At 49.1% G+C, this 20,327-nt stretch overlaps 1 protein-coding gene across 1 annotated transcript in view; it reads left to right on the forward strand.

Annotated features, from left to right (window-relative positions):
• Window positions 1-18,726, forward strand: part of TUT7 (terminal uridylyl transferase 7) — a 162,680-nt gene extending 143,954 nt beyond the window's left edge. Inside the window, exons 27-29 of the mRNA XM_082272795.1 lie at window positions 3,020-3,096; window positions 16,764-16,821; window positions 18,055-18,726. Of these exons, the coding sequence (XP_082128921.1) occupies window positions 3,020-3,096; window positions 16,764-16,821; window positions 18,055-18,122 (203 nt within the window). The 3' untranslated portion in view covers window positions 18,123-18,726. The remainder of the gene's footprint in view (window positions 1-3,019; window positions 3,097-16,763; window positions 16,822-18,054) is intronic.
• The last annotated feature ends 1,601 nt before the right edge of the window (window positions 18,727-20,327 follow it).

The following is a 20,327-nucleotide window of genomic DNA, read 5'->3' on the forward strand; positions in this document are numbered from 1 at the left end:
AGGTGACATTCTTGGTGGCTATTACCTCAGCCCCCATGCTATCGGTTTTGGCGGCATTATCCTGTTGCAGTCCCTATTTAGTGGTCCATAGGGATAAAGTGGTTCTTCGTCCCTGTCCATCATTCCGGCGTAAAGTTGTCTCTAACTTCCATTTGAATGAGGACTTTGTGTTGCCTTTCTTGTGTCCCAAACCGGCTCATCCCAAGGAATTTGCATACTTTGGATTTGGTTTGTGCAATTCAGGTGTGGTTTGTGCAATTCAGGTGTATCTGGCAGCTACTGAGTCCTTTCAGGGGTCAGACTCGCTTTTTGTGGTTATGGACGGACCAAGAAAAGGGCTGGCCGCTTCTTCGGCTACCATCTCTAGGTGGATCAGACAGACTCTCTCAGGCCTATTCCATTAAAGCTCAGGTTCCACATTACCCTGTCACGGCTCATTTCACTCGGGCGCTGAATGCTTCTTGGGCCTTCCGTCATCAGCCATCAATATCGTAAGTTTGCAAGGCGGTCACTTGGTCGTCGGTGCATACCTTCACAAAATTCTATAAGGTAGGTTTGCCATCTGCGGATGCTTCTTTTGGCCACAAAGATTTGCAGGCTGTTGTTTTAAGAGGGGCTGTTCCCTCTTGAGGGGTGTTTTTTCTTTAACCACTTGCCACCCGCCCACTGTCAAATGACATCGGAGCGATGCGGCTCTTGTTCTGGGACGACGTCCTATGATGGTGCCCCAGAGGGGGTGCGCAGTGAGGCGATCGTCGCCAGGCTGTGTTCCTAGGACACAGCGCGACCCGATCTTGGTAAAGAGCCAATTGACGTGGCTCTTTACCCATGTGATCGGCTGTGTCCAATCACAGCGGGTCACATGTGAATGAGGAAGTGCCGTTTATCGGCTCTCCTCGCCTCACACTTAGTCACAGCGGTTCTATTTGCCCGAAAGCCCCCCCACTTCGGAAGAGAGGGGTGCTGTCAGGAGATGGTGCCCGCCTGTGTTCCTGGTATGGTGAGTAAAAAGTAAAAGTTCCCCCCTCTTCCCCTGGCGGATTTTGGGGTGGATGCGGGCCACTCCCTGGGATGGTCAGAACCTCACAATCCAGGGTTCCCCTCTGTCCCATCATGCACCCCCTTCTGCTACCTTCCTCTGCTACCTGCCCCCCCCCCCATGCTGGGGGCTATTGGGCCTACTCCCAGGGGCTGAGACCGCACTCCAGGCTGAAGTGGGGGCAGGGGGTGTGCTGCCAGCGACTAACGATCGTGCAGGGGAGGGTCTCTGTACCTCCAGGGCCCACCTGCCAATCGATCCCATTGTGTAGTGTAGAGGGTCCCAACGAGTGCCCTCGGCTGCTCTAAAGGCCGCCATTTTCTTGTAGCCACTGTGCTGAGGAGATTGGCGGCCATCTTGGTACACACGGCTTGGCCATTTTGCGGTGGTTTTTTCCTACTAGGAATCTGAATGGGAGTTTCTGGAGGCGCTTTCTATGGATGGAGCCCCTCCCTATACCCTGGGCGGTTTCTCAAATCCTTTTCTTTTTGGATTGAGCTTGCTGCTGACACGTGCTGCTGTGCTGGGCCTTCTGCTGCATCTTGGTGCAGTGCGTCTGGGGGGCGCCTCTCTCTCTGCTGGGGGTCTCCAGCGTGCTTGCCTGTCCTCGGGGGGGGGGGGGGGGGCTGTAGCGCAGTGGGACTTTTATGTACAAAAAAAAGTCATTTTTTTCAGCTTTTGCTGATGGGTTCCCCTGGTGCACCATGGACTCTACAGATCATGTGTCCCCACCTGACCCCCTTTCGGGAAGGCCGCAGGGCCCTCCGGATCCCAGCTGTCTACCAATGCAATTTTGGCGGTCCTAGAAGCGTTTGTGTCCCGGGTAGAGGTGGCTTTTAAAGGGTGAGGTGCTAAAAAACGCCCTCCGCCTACCCCTGCCTCATCTGATGTCTCAGGTTCTGAGTCTGACTCGGCCACTGCAGACGCGGGTCTCCCTGCCGGGTCCACTACCTCGCGCCCTGTCTCCTCTGACAGTGAGGATTACATTTCTACTTCCACTGCCGCAAAGATAAGGCGCTGGTGGACGCACTAGTTCTGTGCGTGAGATCCTGAAATTGGGAGGACGCAGCTGCGACTGGGGCGCAGGTTACGTTTGGCACTCACAAGCCATCCAAAGCGGCAAATCCTGTCACTGGCAGTTGCTCTTCAACATCAGGAATTTGTAAAAGCATAGAAAAAAAACTCGCCTGCTTATACTTGTCGCTTCTTTGCTGGCGAAAAATATTCTGCAGTGTTTCAGTGAAACAGTAGGACCAGGTGAATGTTCTGTTTAGCCATCCTGTTGCTGGTGAGTTTCTGCTTATGACAGAATCACAAATGTAGTAAGGGTTTCCATGCATGGATTTCAGGTTTGAGCAAAGATTTAATGTAGGGGTTACAGAAACTGTGATTAACAAACACTTGCGAGCAGTCATTGCACATGTGTAGATATTCAGGCCTTTCCAGCAGTGAAGTACAGATCTCTATACAGGCTGCCCTTCTCTGAAGCCCATTGAAGGAACAACTAAGCATCCACTGTACTACTCTGGGGGGGGGGGGGGGGGGGTGATTGATCAGGGATTTCTTTCTTTGCTGTTTCAATTTAAGATCACTGTAACAGCAGTGTTTTGAGCTTTCATGAACGGTTTTCATTTATAACAGCTGTGATTACTCTTGTGACCTGTAATTGGCCCACAGTTGTCACATGGTACAGGGTGCTGTGATTGGCCCAGGTTCCATGTGATGGCTGTTGGCCAATCACAGCTTCCCAATACAAAGCACAGCTGTTATGAATGAAACCCATTCTTAACAGTTGTGTTCACATTGTGATCATGTGATCGCATAGTGATAACGTGATACACCAGCCACCGCAATCTGCTGTGTCCACTGGTTGCGCGAGTGGTATGCCAGTGCACATGTATCGGGTGACTTACATATAGGTGGTTAAGCGTTCTACTATAGTACAATGTTTTTCTGACTTCTGTGTATTTTCTAATACAGGGAGCCCCAAGTCTGATATCATGTATGGATCGCCATCTGCAGCCAGTCCTCAGAAACCGCAAACACGATTTATCCCGGTAAGTGGGAAATCAGCCGAATTGCAATAGGTTAACTTGCCCAGCCCCGGCATCCTTTTTAAAAAGGCATCCTTTTTTAATAGTCTGCATGCATAGGGGGCAGGAAGAATTTGATTATGTGACCACTGTAACTGGCTGTCAGGAATCTCCTGATCGGAAGTCAGTCCCACCAGCTACCGATCCTTGGTGAGATCTGTCTCAATGCTGTAAGCACAGAAACATCAGTTTATGCAGTGTCTGGTTAGTAAAACCCACCCTTTTTTCCGCCGCACATACTTTGCGTTATGCAGGCAGTAACAGAATAAACCTATACATCTTGTCCTAAAGATAAAGCTAAAATCAAAGTTGTATTTTTTTTTTTTTTAGGTTGGAACTCGAGCCAAAACCTTTTTGTTTTTACGGGCCCTTGAAATTTTCCACATTTTGTCATTGTACAACCAAAAACTTCTATTTTATTGGGATTGTATGTGATAGGCCAACACAAAGTGGCAAATAATTGTGAAGTGAAAGGAAAATGATAAATGATTTTCAAACTTTTTTACAAATCTGAAAAGTGTAACGGGCATTTGTATTCAGCCCCCCTGAGTCAATACTTTGTTAGAAACACCTTTCACTGCAATTACAGCTGCAAGTCTTTTTGGGTTGGTCTCTACCAACTTTGCACATCTTGAGTGAATCTTTTCCCCATTCTTCTTTTCAAAATAGCTCAACCTCTGTCAGTTTGAATGGAGAGTGTCTGTGAACAGCAATGTTCCTGTCTTCACCACAGATTCTCAATTGGATTTAGGTCTGGACTTTGACTGGGCCATTCTAACACATGACTATGCTTTGATCTAAACCATTTCATTGTAGCTCTGGCTGTATGTCTAGGGTCATTGTCTTGCTGGAAGGCAAACCTCTGCCCCAGTCTCAAGTCTTTTAAAAACTCGGAACAGGTTTCTTCAAATATTTGCCCTGTATTTGGCTTCCCTGTCCCTACTTAAGAAAAGCATGACCACAACATACTGCCACCACCATGTTTCCGGTGGGGGTGATATGCAGTGTTTTCTGACGCACAGCGTTTTTCTTTTAGGTCAAAAAGTTCAAATTTGGTCTCTTCTGACCAGAGCACCTTCTTCCTCATGTTTGCTGTGTCCCCACATGGCTTCTCGCAAACTGTAAATGTGATTTCCTATGGCTTTCTTCTTGCCACTCTTTCATAAAGATCAGATTTATGGCGTGCATGGGTAATAGTTGTCCTGTGGACAGATTCTCCCACCTGAGCTGTGGATCTCTGCAGCTCCTCGAGTTACCATGGGCCTCTTGGCTGCTTCTCTGATTGCTCTCCTTGACCTATTGCTCTCCTTGACCAGCCTATCAGTTTAGGAGGACGGCAATGTCTTAATTGGTTTTCAGTTGTGCCATACTCTTTCCATTTTCGGTTGATGGTTTGAACGTGATCAGTGAGATGTTCAAAGCTTGGGATATTTTTTTTTTTTTAACCTAACTTTGCTTTAAACTTCTCCACATGTTTATCCCTGAATTGTCTGGTGTGTTCCTTGGCCTTCATGATGCTGTTTGTTTACAAAGGTTTTCTAACCAACCTCTGGGGGCTTCACAGAACAGCTGTATTTACACTGAGATTAAATTACACACAAGTGGACAAACTTTATTATGTTTCTTTTGAAGGCAATTGTTTCCGCTTGATTGTAGTTAGGGCTATCAGAGTAAAGGGGGCTGAATACAAATGCACACCACACTTTTCAGATATTTGTATAAAATGTTGAAAACTATCATTTCTCTTACGTCCTCCGACAGTCGCCGACTCTTCATATTCGTCACATATGGGGTATTAGACTTTGCTCCGAAGGAGTAGCTAGGCAGCAGAATATGTTAACATTAAAGCTTTTAACATATCCCACCCTCAAGGGGTGGTCCCCTCAGTCAATACCCTCCTACTTCCTGCAACCATATCTCAGTTTCAATGTCTAGCTTGTCAGGAGTGGCTGGCTCTCTCTGTGCTGGGGCTTTGTGCCCCAGACTCTTTCTTCTTTTTTGATTTTTTGTTTGAGTTTTCTCTCTACCTTTACTTAGCTGTTCTTTTTGTCAGCGTTAGTTAGTTCTTCGGATGAAGAGGATCATGCGGGCTGGGTCTCGGGCTGATCCCCCTGGTAGCAGGTCGTGGGTCAGTGGCTTCCCAGCCTGCCATCGAGCGTTCAGCCAGGTAACGCTCCTGGCACAGTGAACGACCCATCCCTGTTCGGTGCAGGGATGATTGGTGAGGTGGCTACCTCACTGGACGCTGTGCGGTTTCTTAACCCCCATTCTGTGCGTCTTGTATGCGACTCTCCCTGCCTCAATGCAGCGGCTTGTTTGCCTGTGCGGGTCCCCCACGCCATTGTGAGGTAAGTGTATCTATGTGGGGACCTGTCTGTCTGGGGGGGTGTCAGTCTGGGACTGTGTAACCTGCCTCTGTCCACACCGTTTGTCTCCCTATCACTCGGCTGCATGCTGTGGGCTGCAAGGGGGGGGGGGGGGAGCTGTGTGACACTGTGTGTGTCAGCCTTGTCAGTGTGAGAAGCTGTGGGGCATGTTTTGGGCATGTTTGGGCACTATACAGCGATCGCTACGGCGATCTGACATGTTTTTTTATACATGGATGACATGTGTGCATTACTGTACTGTGGAGCGGTGGTTTCGGCGCCAAACGGCACCATTTTGCCTACACTCGCTCCGGCCGCATGTTCTACATGCATGGCGGCCATTTTCTTGTAGCCTCCCATAGGCTTTCATAGAGCGCCCTGGCAGCATCACTTCCTCTTCTCCAGGAACACCGATCGAGGCAGCAGCAGCGGCGAGGGTCTCCTCAGGTTATATCCTTCCTATCCATTGCCTGTGTCAGTTTTATTGTCCCTGTGGGGGTCTCATTGTGCTTGTGTGTGGTGCGGTGGGCTGCGCTCGCCGCGCTTGTTAAAGGGGCAGTTAACCCTTTATTATCCGGCATTTGTAATAGGGGCAATGGATTCTCAGGAGGGCAAATTTCCTACTGCCTTGGTGGAAAGCCAGGGGACCGCTGTTTCCCCCCCAGGGGGGGATTTAGCCACTATTGTGGCTAGCCTTGCTGCTCAGGTGCAGATGCTGGTGGCTGCTCAATCTACTAAAAGACCCAGAGTTTCTCTTATTTCTGATTGAGGGTGAAGGTGATGGGGCTGTTATGGCGGGGGCCTCCTTATCGGGGTCCCGCTCCTCCCTGGATCTAGTGGGGTCCGAGGTGGAGGCTGAAGTTGAAGGGGTTGATAATTCTCCCCCTGGCTCGCCTGAAGAGCTTGCAATCATGGATGAATTGATTGCTTCCATAAAACAAACGCTGCGTTTGCAGGATGAAGTGTGTCCCCCCGCTGCCTTGGCGGCTTATGGGACGCAGAGAAAACGCTGGACCCTGCAGGTTTTTCCCTGCAATGATGATTTTCAGCGCGCTGTTAAGGAACAATGGCGCGATCTGCGCAAACCTTTTGCTGTACCAAGTAGGTTCAAGCTGCGTTATCCTTTCTCGCCTTCCACTGATGAAAGGTGGTGTGTGCCACCCCCACTGGATCACGCAATTGCGGTTTTAAACAAATCCACTGCGATTCCTGCAGAGGATTCCCCTGTGTTCCGTGATGCCACGGATAGGAGATTGGAGTCTCTTGCCCGTCATACTTATTCTGTTACGGGTTCTATGCTTAAGGCTCTGTTTGCCTCTCTCATGGCGGCCCAGGCGGTCGCAAGTTGGACGGAGATGCTTAGGCGCGTCCTAGTGGCCGATTCGGCCTCGCCGGCGACCCTGGATATGGTGGATCAAATCCACCAGGGTGTCATGTATCTGTGTGATGCGGACTTGGACCTAGTCCCGTTGGCTGCACGTGTGCACAGCGTGGCGGTGTTGTCTCGCCGCCTGGTTTGGTTGAAATGTTGGTCGGTGGACCAGTCTTCACGTAAGACCTTAGCCAATCTGCCTTATGATGGGTCTCGCCTTTTTGGGGAGTCCTTGGATGTGTTGATTAAGGGGATCACCGGAGGTAAGAGCACTCTCTTGCCCCATTTCCCCAAGGCTAAGGGGGCTTCTGGGAAGAAGCATGCTAATTTTCGGCCCCCTCAGGTGTCCTTTCGTGCCTTTCGGTCGCACTACAAGGGCAAACCGTTCAAAGGTCAAGGCTCTCAGAAGAAGCCCTGGTCTGGAAAACAGAAGTCCGGTCAATCCGGATCCGCAGCCCATAACAGTGCGGCCTGAAGGGGCGCCCTCACCCAGTTTTGGGGTGGGGGGACGCTTGCTCGGTTTTTCTTCAGCCCTGGTTGGCCCGCGTGCGGGACAGATGGGTTCAGGAGATCGTTCGATCTGGTTACAAGATCGAGTTTCTCTCTCGGCCGGAGAGCAGATTTTTTCCCTCAAATCTTCAACTGTCTCCAGAGCGTTTACGGGACCTGCACCTGGCGGTGCGGGACCTGAGGGCTCAGGGAGTGGTAGTTCCGGTGCCTCATCGGGACAGATTTCGGGGGTTTTATTCCAATCTGTTCACTGTGCCCAGAAAGGAGGGCAAGGTTCGTCCAATTCTGGACTTGAAGGCTCTGAACCGCTCTGTGCGGGTTCGCAAGTTCCGCATGGAATCCCTGCGGTCGGTGGTGGCTGCCCTGGTTCAGGGGGAATTCATGGCCTCCATCGATTTGAAGGATGCGTATCTTCACATCCCCATTTTCGAGGGTCACCAAAGGTACCTTCGATTTGCCATTGCGGAGGATCACTACCAGTTCGTGGCGTTGCCTTTTTGGTCTCGCCTCGGCTCCGCGGGTCTTCACCAAGGTGCTTGCACCGGTTCTGGCATTATTGAGGGCCCAGGGCATTTCTGTCCTGGGGTATCTGGACGACATTCTGGTTCGGTCTGCGACCAGCCAGGGTCTGGAGAAGGACCTGTCTGTCACGATGCAAACTCTGCAGGAGTTTGGTTGGACGATAAATTTTCCAAAGTCGACACTGAGTCCGTCGGTTCGTCTTCCCTACCTGGGAATGATTCTGGACTCGGTGCAGGCGAAGGTCTTCCTGCCGGAAGACAAACTCAGAACTCTTCAGGAGGAAGTCAGGTCCCTCAGGGACGTTCCGCACTTGTCTCTGCGGACGTGCATGAGATGTCTGGGATTGATGGTCTCGGCCTTCGAGGCAATTCCCTTCGCCCAGTTTCACACGCGGGGTCTCCAAGCGGAGATCCTGTCCATGTGGGACGGGCGACCTCAACCTCTGGATCTTCAAATCTCGTTGAGTCATCGCACCAGAAGAGACCTTCTGTGGTGGCTCCAGTCTCCGATGGTGTCCGGGGGCAAGTCGTTTCGTCCTATCTCGTGGACGGTGATCACCACGGATGCCAGCCTGTCGGGCTGGGGTGGTGTTCTGGGCGTTCTGTCCGCCCAGGGAACTTGGTCGGAGGGGGAGTCTTCCCTTCCGATCAACATTCTGGAATTGCGTGCGATAAATCTCTGTCTTCATCGCTGGACGGACCGGCTGCATGGCTGCCCGGTTCGGGTGCAGACGGACAATGCCACGGCGGTGGCCTACATCAACCACCAAGGGGGCACCAGGAGTGCCCGAGCGGCTCGAGAAGTGGCCGACATTCTGTCTTGGGCCGAGACTCATGTCCCGGCGATAACGGCGGTTCACATTCCGGGGGTGGAGAACTGGCAGGCGGACTATCTGAGTCGCCAGACCCTGGATCAGGGGGAATGGTCTCTCCACCCGGCTGTCTTCCAGATGTTCTGCGCGAAGTGGGGTCTTCCAGATGTGGACCTGTTCGCGTCTCGTCTCAACAACAAGGTAAGAAGGTTCGTGGCAAGGACGCGCGACCCTCGGGCAGACGCGTCGGACGCGTTAGTGGCCCCGTGGCATCAGTACAGGCTGATGTAGGCGTTTCCACCGATTCAGTTGCTGTCCAGGTTCCTTCGCAGGTTACACTTGGAACGCAGCACAGTGATTCTTGTGGCACCGGACTGGCCTCGCCGGTCCTGGTACGCAGACCTCGTGAATCTGGCGGTCGATGCCCCGTGGCGTCTGCCTCTTCGAGACGATCTCCTGTCTCAAGGGCCGATATACCATCCTGCTTTACAGTCGCTGGCTTTGACGGCCTGGCTGTTGAGACCGAGGTCCTGAAGGAGAAGGGTCTCTCCCCAGAGGTCGTTCATACCTTGATCAACGCGAGGAAGTCTTCCTCGGGGAAGGTTTATTACCGTACTTGGAAGGCCTATTTTGCCTGGTGTGAGTCCAGGGGGTTTTCACCCCGCACGTACTCGGTTTCCCGAGTGCTGTCCTTCCTTCAAACGGGTGTCGATCAGCGTTTGGCGCTGGCTACGATAAAGGGTCAGGTGTCTGCGCTGGCTGTTCTGTTTCAACGTCCCGTGGCTTCCAACTCCTTGGTTGGCACTTTTGTTCAGGGAGTGCGGCATCTGGTTCCTCCTAGGAGGGATCCTCTGCCCCCTTGGGACTTGAATCTCGTTCTATCTGTGTTACAACGTGCTCCTTTTGAACAGATCAGGGAGATCTCGTTGTCTATGTTGTCCAAAAAGGTCGCCTTTTTGGTTGCGATCACTTCGGCTCGCAGAGTGTCGGAGCTGGCGGCTTTGTCCTGCAAGTCTCCGTTTCTGGTTGTTCATTTGGATAAGGTGGTCTTGCGACCTAGTCCTTGTTTCCTTCCGAAGCGAGTTTCGGAATTCCATCTTAATGAAGATATTGTCTTGCCTTCGCTGTGCGCGAAGCCTAAACATCCAAAGGAGGTGAGACTACATTCTTTGGATGTTGTTCGGGCGATAAGGGTTTACCTTAAATCGACTGAGTCCTTTCGAAAGACGGACTCCTTGTTTGTTCTTCCAGAGGGTCTTCGGAAGGGCATGGCGGCGTCGGCCTCTACCATCGCCAAATGGATCAGGCAGACCATTGAACAGGCCTATGCTTTGCAGGGGAAGGTTCCCCCTGTGCCTGTGAAGGCGCACTCTACTAGATCTCTGAGTACGTCTTGGGCCTGTCGTCATGGGGCTTCTGTAGACCAGGTGTGTAAGGCGGCGACCTGGTCGACCGTGCACACTTTCACAAAATTCTACAAAGTAGATGTTCAGGCATCGGCGGATGCTTCCTTTGGCCGCAAGGTTCTTAGTGCGGCAATTCCCTAGGGTCCCTTGTTGGGGACCTCTGGCTCTTGGGATAAGTTTTTTTTATCCCCTGGTTATTTGTCTTTTCCTGGGTTGTTGCTCCTGTTGAGCAATTATTTTTCCTGTAGCCCAGCTGGTTTCCTTCCTTTGGTAAGGTTCCTTTCTTTGATGCGGAGACTGCGTTGCCTTTCGGCGCGGATGCGTTTCCCACCCCTCATGTTTGCACTGCTTTGGGACGTCCCCATATGTGACGAATATGAAGAGGCGGCGACTGTCGGAGGACGTAAGAGAAAACTGAATTTTTGTAAAATCTTACCTGTAAAATTCCTTTCTCTGAGTCCTCCGACAGTCGCCGCCCCCGCCCCTCTTTTGGGGTTTGGATGTATACTCTACTGCTATTCCACTGAAACTGAGATATGGTTGCAGGAAGTAGGAGGGTATTGACTGAGGGGACCACCCCTTGAGGGTGGGATATGTTAAAAGCTTTAATGTTCACATATTCTGTTGCCTAGCTACTCCTTCGGAGCAAAGTCTAATACCCCATATGTGACGAATATGAAGAGGTGGCGACTGTCGGAGGACTCAGAGAAAGGAATTTTACAGGTAAGATTTTACAAAAATTCAGTTTTCTCTGTCGCTCATTGACAGACGCAGTCCTCTTGATTAGTAACACATTGGGTTATACTGCCCTCTACAGGAGTAGGACACTAGACGGAAGGAAAACGTTCTGGCCACACCTTAGGGGCAGTCCTAGAGGGTATATCCTCTCTCCCTCTGCTACAGGAAGTCAGTTTTTTCTGTCTAGTTAGGAGTAAGGACCTAAATTCCTTGCTGGGATCTTTGGTCCTGGCAAGATTTTTTTTTTAGAAAGACTTTTTTAATAGACAGATTTTTTTAGATTTTTTCTCCAGTTGTTCCTGTGAGATCTTCAAGCAAGTACGCTGAACTGGGCGAAGGGCTGGATGTTGAGATCCAGTGGTCACCCCAGTCAGCCTGCGAGCGTGTGCAGGCCCTAGCTCCGCGCTGGGTCAGCCGCGACATTGCCCCACTGGACAGGGACTGACCCTGCGAGTTAGACGTCTTGCCTGGACGCCAACGACCAGTTGGAAACTGAGTCACGGCGTCCGTATTGGTCGACAGCCCCCCCCCCACTTCGGTGGAGAGGGGTTCTGTCAAGAGTTGGCGCCCGCCTGGTTCCGGTATGGTGAGTAGAATGTTCCCCCTCTCCCCCTGACTGGTTTGTTGGTGGACGCGGGCCCCTCCCTGGGATGGTCGGATGCTCAGGATCCTGGGTCTCCCCTCTATCTTATAACAGGTCCCAGATCCCCCAATTGAGTGTGTTGTGTGAATAAAAGACCAGGAGGCTTGGTTTGGGAGCTGACTATCTAAAGTCACTGTATAGTGGGCACTGTTAAGGGACTATAACTAAGGTCAGTGGCAATACTGTGATGATGGCCATATACAAAGAGCATCCTACCTGATAAGATTGCAAGACAGGCCGATGCCTGTGCCTGGACTACCGCCATCCGCAGGCTGCCGTCCTCCCGCAGGCTGCCGTCCTCCCGCAGGCTGCCGTCCTCCCGCAGGCTGCCGTCCTCCCGCAGGCTGCCGTCCTCCCGCAGGCTGCCGTCCTCCCGCAGGCTGCCGTCCTCCCGCAGGCTGCCGTCCTCCCGCAGGCTGCCGTCCTCCCGCAGGCTGCCGTCCTCCCGCAGGCTGCCGTCCTCCCGCAGGCTGCCGTCCTCCCGCAGGCTGCCGTCCTCCCGCAGGCTGCCGTCCTCCCGCAGGCCGCCGTCCTCCCGCAGGCCGCCGTCCTCCCGCAGGCCGCCGTCCTCCCGCAGGCCGCCGTCCTCCCGCAGGCCGCCGTCCTCCCGCAGGCCGCCGTCCTCCCGCAGGCCGCCGTCCTCCCGCAGGCCGCCGTCCTCCCGCAGGCCGCCGTCCTCCCGCAGGCCGCCGTCCTCCCGCAGGCCGCCGTCCTCCCGCAGGCCGCATAGGCCGATGGCTCTTTCGCAGGCCGCTGCCATTTTCCTGCAGGTCGCGCGGGGCCGCCATCTTGGTGTAGCCTCGTGTCTCCAGCATGGGGGCGGCCATTTTGGAGATGACCAGCCACCTCGTGGAGAAACATGGGAGGTGTCGGAAGGCGTATAAAGGGGCGGAGCCGCCTCCTTTACCCGGGAAAAAGGGCCAAAGGCTTCCTGTCTGTAACAGGACAGCGCTCTGAGGCAGGTTGATGGAAAACTTCTGTGCATCAGGTGGTGAGCCTTGGGGTCTCTCTCTCTCTCTCTCTCTCTGTGGGGTCCAAAAAAAGCAGGTAACACTGAGGGGCGCTGTTGCGCTGGGGGATTACAAAAAAAAAAAAAGTTTTTTTACTTTGCAATTTTTTGTCGCTGGCAAGTGTCTTGTATAATTATGGACCCTGCCACACATGTATCCCCACCTGATCCCCTCGAGGTGGCCGCAGGACCCTCCAGTACCCCACTTGTAATTGATGCATTATCAACAGTTTTGGAGTCTTTGGTATCCCGGGTGGAGGTGGCCTGTCAGGGACGGGGGTCAAGAAAACGACCCCCGCCTACCCCTATTTCATCTGATACTTCAGATTCGGATTCTGAGCCGGTCACTGCAGCTGCAGGTCCCTCTTCTGGGGCTGCGGTCTCAGGTACGGTCTCCTCAGACAGCGAGGAGGACGTTTTTGCCTCCGCCATAGCACAAGAAGAGCGTTGGTGGATGCACTAGTTGTGTCTGTCCGGGAAACCTTAAGTCTTGAGGTTACACCGGCAGAGGTAGCTGAGACTGAAATTCCTTTTTGGTACTTGTTAGCCTACCAAAATGGGCGAAGGATTTTCCTTTGCACAAATGGGGTCGTCTGAAACGTATCCCTGCTATTTCCAAACGCATGGCTAGGCGCTATCCGTTTGAGGAATCCCTCCTTAAAAGATGGACGGTACCACCAGTGGTGGACTCACCAATTTCCAGATAAAGCCACTATTATCCCGTTGGAGGACGCTCCGTCCTTTAGGGATCCGGTGGATCGAAGAGTGAAAGTGGAATCCCGCTTCATTTTTTCCCTGATAGGGTCAACCTTTAGGCCAGTCGTTGCCATTGGTTTAGTTTCAAGTATGGGTTGGCTAATCTCCCCTTTCAAGGGGATCGCCTGTTTGGGTGAGATTATAAAGGATCTCACTGGGGGGGCAAGAGCACTCTCTTGCTAAGACAGCCTGATGCGCCCCCACCCATCTCTGGGGTGGGGGGACGTCTTCACCGGTTTCCAGATCCATGGTTTTCCTGGGTTCAAGAGGTCATACGGTCGAGATACCAGATGGAGCATTCAATCACTTCTACCGGTGCGATTCTTCCCTCCCAACATTCGTATGCTACAGGGAGCGGTAGTTCCCCTTCCTTGGATAGAACGTTTCAGGGGTTCTATTCGAACCTGTTCACAATGCCCAGGAAAGAGGGCAAGGTGCGTCCAAATTCTGGACTTGGGAAAGATGGAGTCCATCCGAACAGTGGTGGCCTCCCTGGCGTCCATAGACATTTAGGATGCCTATCTTCATATCTTCGCAGGACATCAGCGTTTTCTTCGCTTTTCCCAAAGATCATTCCTGGTCCCACCAGGAGACTGAACTATCTGGGAGATCCTTGGCAAGAGTGTTTCTCCTTGCGGAGAAACTCCAGAAGGTTCAGTCAACGATTCGGATGTTGCTGTCCGTCAACTGGCTGGGACTGATGGTGGCCTCCTTAGAGGTAGTACCGTTTGCCCAGTCTCCTACCCGAATTCTCCAAGAGGAGATTCTTCTCAAATGGAATCGGAATCTCGATTCTCTGGACAATCGGATCCGGTTGAGCGAGCGGACCAGGGAGTCTCTGGTCTGGTGGCTTCGGTCTCCGATGCTCAACCAGGGGAAGTCATTCCTTCCGATAGTATCCAGGTTACCAATAAAGGTATCGGAACTGAGAGCGATCAGACTTTGTCTTATTTACTGGACCGAGCAGCTCTAGGGCAGCCCGGTTCGGATCCAATCAATGCCACGGTCGTGGCTTATGTCAATCACCAAAGGGGCACCTAGAGTGTCCTGGTGGCCATCGAAATGACCAGCATCTTTCGTTGGACGGAACGGTTTGTTCCGGCTCTCTCCACAGTATTCACTCCGGGGGTGGGAAATCGGCAGGCAGATTTTCTCAGCCGTCAGATTCTGGATCAAGGGGTATGACCTCTTCATCCAGAGGTATTTCACTAGCTGTCCCTTCATTGGGGCACCCCAGATGTGGATCTGTTGGCGTCTCGGCTCAACAGGGAAGTGCGGAGGTTTGTAGCTCGCACCCACGATCCTCTAGCGGACGCAGCAGATGCGCTGATCGCTCCGTGGGGGCAGTATCCGCTACGGTATGTCTTCCATCCTCTCAAGTTACTGCGGGAACTTCTTCGCAGGATAGAGGTGGAGGGAATTCCATTTATCCTGGTAATTCCGGACTGGCCTCGTCGAGCCTGGTACGCCGACTTGGTGAGGCTAGTCGCGGACGCTCCTTGGAGACTTCCTCTCAGGGAGGATCTGCGGTCTCAGGGACCGATCTTCCATCTTGCTTTACAATCGCTGGCTTAATGGCCTGGCCATTGAGAACCAGTGAAAGAAGGACAAGGGATTGTCAGCTTCAGTTATTCCTACTCTAATTAAAGCAAGGAAAGCGACTTTTAGCACATGGAAGTCTTATTTTGCGTGGTGTGACTCTCTTGGATTTCCTCCACGTACTTATTCGGTGACCCGAATCTTGACTTTTCTGCAACAGGGGGTTGAGCAGAAGCTGTCCTTGAGCACTATCAAGGGTCAGGTTTCAGCGTTAGCAATCTTCTTTCAGAAACCTTTGGCTACTCATTCCTTGGTGCGGAATTTCATCCAGGGAGTGCGGCACCTGGCTCCGCCAGTGCGCGCGCCCTTACCGCCCTGGGATCTTAATCTGGTCAGGGATATTCCCTTGCTTACATTATCCCAGAAGGTGGCCTTCTTGGTGGCCATTACTTCTGCACGCAGGGTGTCAGAACTGGCCGCATTATCTTGTCGTTCCCCATATCTGGTGGTTCATAGGGATAAGGTGGTTCTTCGTCCGAATCCATCCTTCCTTCCTAAAGTGGTTTCAGAGTTTCATCTGAATAAGAATATTGTGTTGCCTTCCCTGTGTCCTAAGCCTAGCCATCCTTGGGAGGTTGCATTACACTCCTTGGATGGGGTTCGGACAATCAGGGTACACTTGACTACTACGAACTTGTTTCGTAAATTCACTTTTTGTGATCACGGATAGCCCTAGAAAGGGGTTGCCTGTTTCTGCCGCGACCATCCCTAGATGGATCAGACAGACGGTGGTACAGGCTTATTCTATTAAGAGTCGGAATCCTCCGTACCCTGTCAAGGCGCACTCCACTCGGGCGCTTAGTGCTTCCTGGGCCTTCCGCCATCAGACGTCAGTGGTCCAGGTATGCAAGGCGGCTACCTGGTCGTCGGTTCATACCTTTACAAAATTTTATAAAGTTGATGTGATGGCATCGTCGGATGCCTCTTTTGGCCGCAAGGTTCTGCAGGCCGCAATTTGAGGTCTCATTATTTGATTTAAATGAGCCTTTAAGACTTCTAGTCGGCACCGGTTGGGCCTTCTAGATTTGAATTTTTTTTCTGTTATCCCACCCCTCATTTGTGGCACTGCTTTGGGACGTCCCAATGTGTTACTAATCAAGAGGACTGCGTCTGTCAATGAGCGACAGAGAAAAATTGATTTTTGTAAAATCTTACCGTAAAATCCTTTTCTCTTAAGCTCATTGACAGACGCAGTACCCGCCCCTCGGTTTTTTTGAGTGGGGTTTGGTTAAATTCTCTGACACTGCTTTGTGACATAACTGACTTCCTGTAGCAGAGGGAGAGAGGATATACCCTCTAGGACTGCCCCTAAGGTGTGGCCAGAACGTTTTCCTTCCGTCTAGTGTCCTACTCTTGTAGAGGGCAGTATAACCCAATGTGTTACTAATCAAGAGGACTGTGTCTGTCAATGAGCTTAAGAGAAAAGGATTTTATGGTAAGATTTTACAAAAATCCATTTTTTTCTTCCACTTTACACTATGTGCCACTTTGGGTTGTGGTCTATCACATAAAATCCCAATAAAATCAATTTACGTTTTTGGTTGTAACATGACCATGTGGAAAACTTTCAAGGGGTATGAATCCTTTTTAAGGCACTGTAAGTTTAAATTCATTAAGTAAAGTTTTTGAAAAACTTTGCCAGGTTTTTGCTGGCTCTGTATAAGTTGGAAAGATTACCCTTCACGTTCTGCTCTTAGTGACACAATACAGCATTTTTTGGCTGGAGTTCTATTTACACGTGATAAATTAGTAACATGTATTTGCAGCAGCAAATGGGGCAGGCTTTCATGCCCACATGCCACTTGTGTATCCATGGCTGGTAGTAGTTTCTGTGCCAAGAGCAGATATTTCGGTTTTTATTCCTTATTTGTGTATTATAATGTATTTCTTGCATTTCAGATAGTACCATCACAAGATGATAGGAAAAAAGAAAAAATGTCTTTCACTCCTCAGTCAGGTGAGTTGAAGCTATGGTTATCCAAAGAGGACACAGTGCATTAGCTGCAAAAATCCAACTATAAACTAGAATTCTGTACAGTTTTAAAAGTAATATTCAGAAGTTGCTTACAGCCGCAATTTTTTTTTTTTTTAATTCTATGTAATGGTGTTGCGTCAAATTATGCCTCTTATCTTGGACATGGATATAATCAAATAATTATGCCAAGTGGTCTTTAAATTTAAACAGGTTTTATCAGATTTCACATACAGTAGTATTTTGGACAGAAATGGGCAGTAATGAGAATAGAGACAACTGCATTGTCTAGTTTGTTGGGCTTCATTGTTAAGTTACAAGAAAATCCCAATAAATCTAGTCTCTGTATAAGATTACTTTAGTTGTTTGCAGCAGCCTGCCTTCAAATTAAATAATTGTTCATGCTTTATTAAAGGAAAATTTTCATAAAGCCATCATTGCTAGGAGGAATGTGCAACTAAATACTATGCTTTGTGTGAGAGCAGCATTGTACAGCAGTCTGAACCCCCCCCCCCCCCTTCTGGTTTTTCAATTGACAAAGAACACATACTCTGCTGATTGCAGAGTTGTAGTGCTGGCAGAGGACAGTTAGCATGTCAATCCACTGTACAGGAACTGCTGATGTCACACAAGACCACCGCAGCCTTTAGCAGGAAGTTTTCTGCTGGGGCTAGAGGTCGCTTAAAAAAAAAAAAAAAAAAAGGGCCACTATAACATTTGTGCGACCAGAAAGTCGTGCAACTTTGACTGGACTTGCAGCAATGCCTTTGTATTCTTGGTCTATGGACCTCAAGTCGCATCAAAGTCTGAATAAGTAGTGCAGGGACTACTTTGAAGTTGCTCAGATATGAACGGTACTCATTGGACATCATGGGGTACGACTTGTCATGCGACTTTGCAGTCCCAAGTCACAGGACAAGTCACACAAGTATGAAAGGGGCCTAAGACCTTTCCTTTTGATCCAATTTGACTTTATTTCTTTATTTGAGGGAAAACTACAATCTTGCCTTTTTACCAATCATCAAAAAAAAGCATCCCTAACTTCATTATTACTTGTAGTCGTCCACAGATCATAAGATGTTGCTAACTGAGAAAAGGTTAAAAAAAAAGTTGCTGTTGACTGTTATTCCTCTTGTTTGTGTGTGGTTTCCATCCATATTTCCTCCACCATCACTGCCATAAAACCAACATCTAGACACATTTTATCTTTTTCTCTAGGCAGCCTTTCCAGTAAATACATGTCTCAGGGAAAAGCCTCTCTGAAGAGGACACAACAGGAATCCTAAAGGCGATGGCACACTGCCACAGATGGGGATTTAAGCCGTCCAGGTGTATGTCTTTCTACTTGGAATGAAGTTTGTCAAGATCAACTCTAGTCATGAAACAGCAGCAATGAAATAACATTGGACGCAAAAAAATGGTTACTTTATTTTAACCTCAGTATGACAAAGTTAAAATGTAATAGCGTTGTGTTTTAATTCTTACTACGGGCACCTTTTTTCTTAATTTATTTTTAATATTTTAACTAACTGTCACAGTTGGACAGTTTATTCTGTATAGAACCATGGTGCCCCTTTCCGCCCATGCCATTTTAATTGCAGTGCAGCTCTACATATCTTATATATGGCTTACCAATTGACTGAAATTCCTCATTTTCTTTACAGAAAAATATTTTTGAAAAGTGAATTATATTTATTGTCAGGAATTGTGTAAATTGTTTAAAACATTTGTGAACAGCTGCTGTATTTACAAACATGATTTTATTATAATTACTGTGGATAGCTTAAATATGAGGCCTCTTTTTATGTAAATACCTCATTGCATGTAATGTTTGCATTTTTGCTTGACCTTTTATTCTGTTTTCAGAAGTTTCTTTATCATTTGTCATGCAAAACATCTCAAGAATCCTTTTTTTTTTTTTTTTTTTTTTTTTAGCTGATTCTTTTTATTTGCTTTTGGGAATATGATAATTGTTTTTAAGTCAAAAAAAAAAAAGGGTGTGTTATGTTTTTAGTTTATTACTTTGTGGTTTAAGTCCCTTATTCTGCTGTAAGGTTTCAGAATGCTGTACGCTAATCCCTGAATTGGGACTTGTTCTACATTATATAGCTCAAAGTACATAAGGCAGTTATAAAGTAATTTTGAATGGCAAATGCAGCTTCGCCATGGTGCAGTATGTGTTTCAACTCTAAACATTGAAATTAAGACCTATAGACATTTATGCACCCTTTAACATCTGATGTCACTAAAGATCTATTTTTGTGGTATCCTATGTTTGGAGCATCATAACCAACTATACATCTAGACATTTAAAAGTTGATCTCCAGCTTTTAGTGAAGGTAAATAGTTCATTTGAACCAAGCTTGTCCAAATGAACCATTTACTTCACTAAGACATGCAGCAGCTCTCAGTGCTGTATGGAATGTATGTAGCCTTAGCGACATACAGTATACAGTGTTGTGTTCCGGCAGTCGAATGGGGACTTGCTGACTGCCGGGTCACACCCGGAGTAAAATTGTCTGAACGTTTCTCAGCCATTCACAAGGAGCTTTGTATTTTCCAAATTAACACATCGCTTCCTCTGGCCAAGGTAAAGTGACCACTTAATGACATCACGCTCTGACTCGGCCAATCAGCGGAACCTGTAATCCGTCAGAATATTTAAAGCTGCCTGTGAATGGCTGAGCAGGGCTCACTTGGACTTTTGTTTCAGTTGTGAGATGGAAGTTTCCATCCCACTGCCAGAATATAGCTCTATATACTGTATGTAGCTGAGGCTACATACAGTTCATAAAGCGCTTAGAGCTGCTGCATGTCTTTTTGTGATGCAAGTTAGTTCATTTTGGACCAGCTTGATCCAAATAAACTTATTTAAATTTCATGCTTAGTATTTTTTAGCATGTAGAGTCTTTACCATGCAAATAATGCATCAGAGTCACACCACAAGACCGGGTTCTCTAGTCTTAAAGCTGGGGAATTGGTTTATAAAGACTCGCCATGCTATAAAATGCTAAGCATGTCATTATACAAGTGTATATAGCCTTACAGTATAGTCTAGAGAATGGAAACTCTCTAAGGATAATGTAGAACTTGGAGAGAAGAAATGGTGTGCAAATTAAAAAAAGAAAATGACCGTTCTAATCCTAATCAGTACTACCATCATTGCAGCAGATCTTCACATTTAAAAAACAAAAAACACCATGGTTGGTACTTTTTAGCTTTTGACAATGGATAGAAGGCCCTTTTGTAGGAAGACACTAGTTCTCAGTAGGGAGAAAAAGGCATCGTATATACGCTGCCTGGCCACAAAAAAAAGTCACCACCAAAAAAAAAGGTCGCAGTCTAATATTTTGTTGGCTTTATTTAGGGCACGCATTCGCTGTGGCATTGTTTCGATAAGCTTCTGCAATGTCACAAGATTTAGTTCCGTCCAGTGTTGCATTCATTTTTCACCAAGATCTTGTATTGATGATGGGAGAGTCGGAGCACTG

The sequence above is a fragment of the Pelophylax lessonae genome (assembly GCF_965119305.1).
Source record: "Pelophylax lessonae genome assembly, chromosome: 1".
Lineage (NCBI taxonomy): Eukaryota > Metazoa > Chordata > Amphibia > Anura > Ranidae > Pelophylax > Pelophylax lessonae.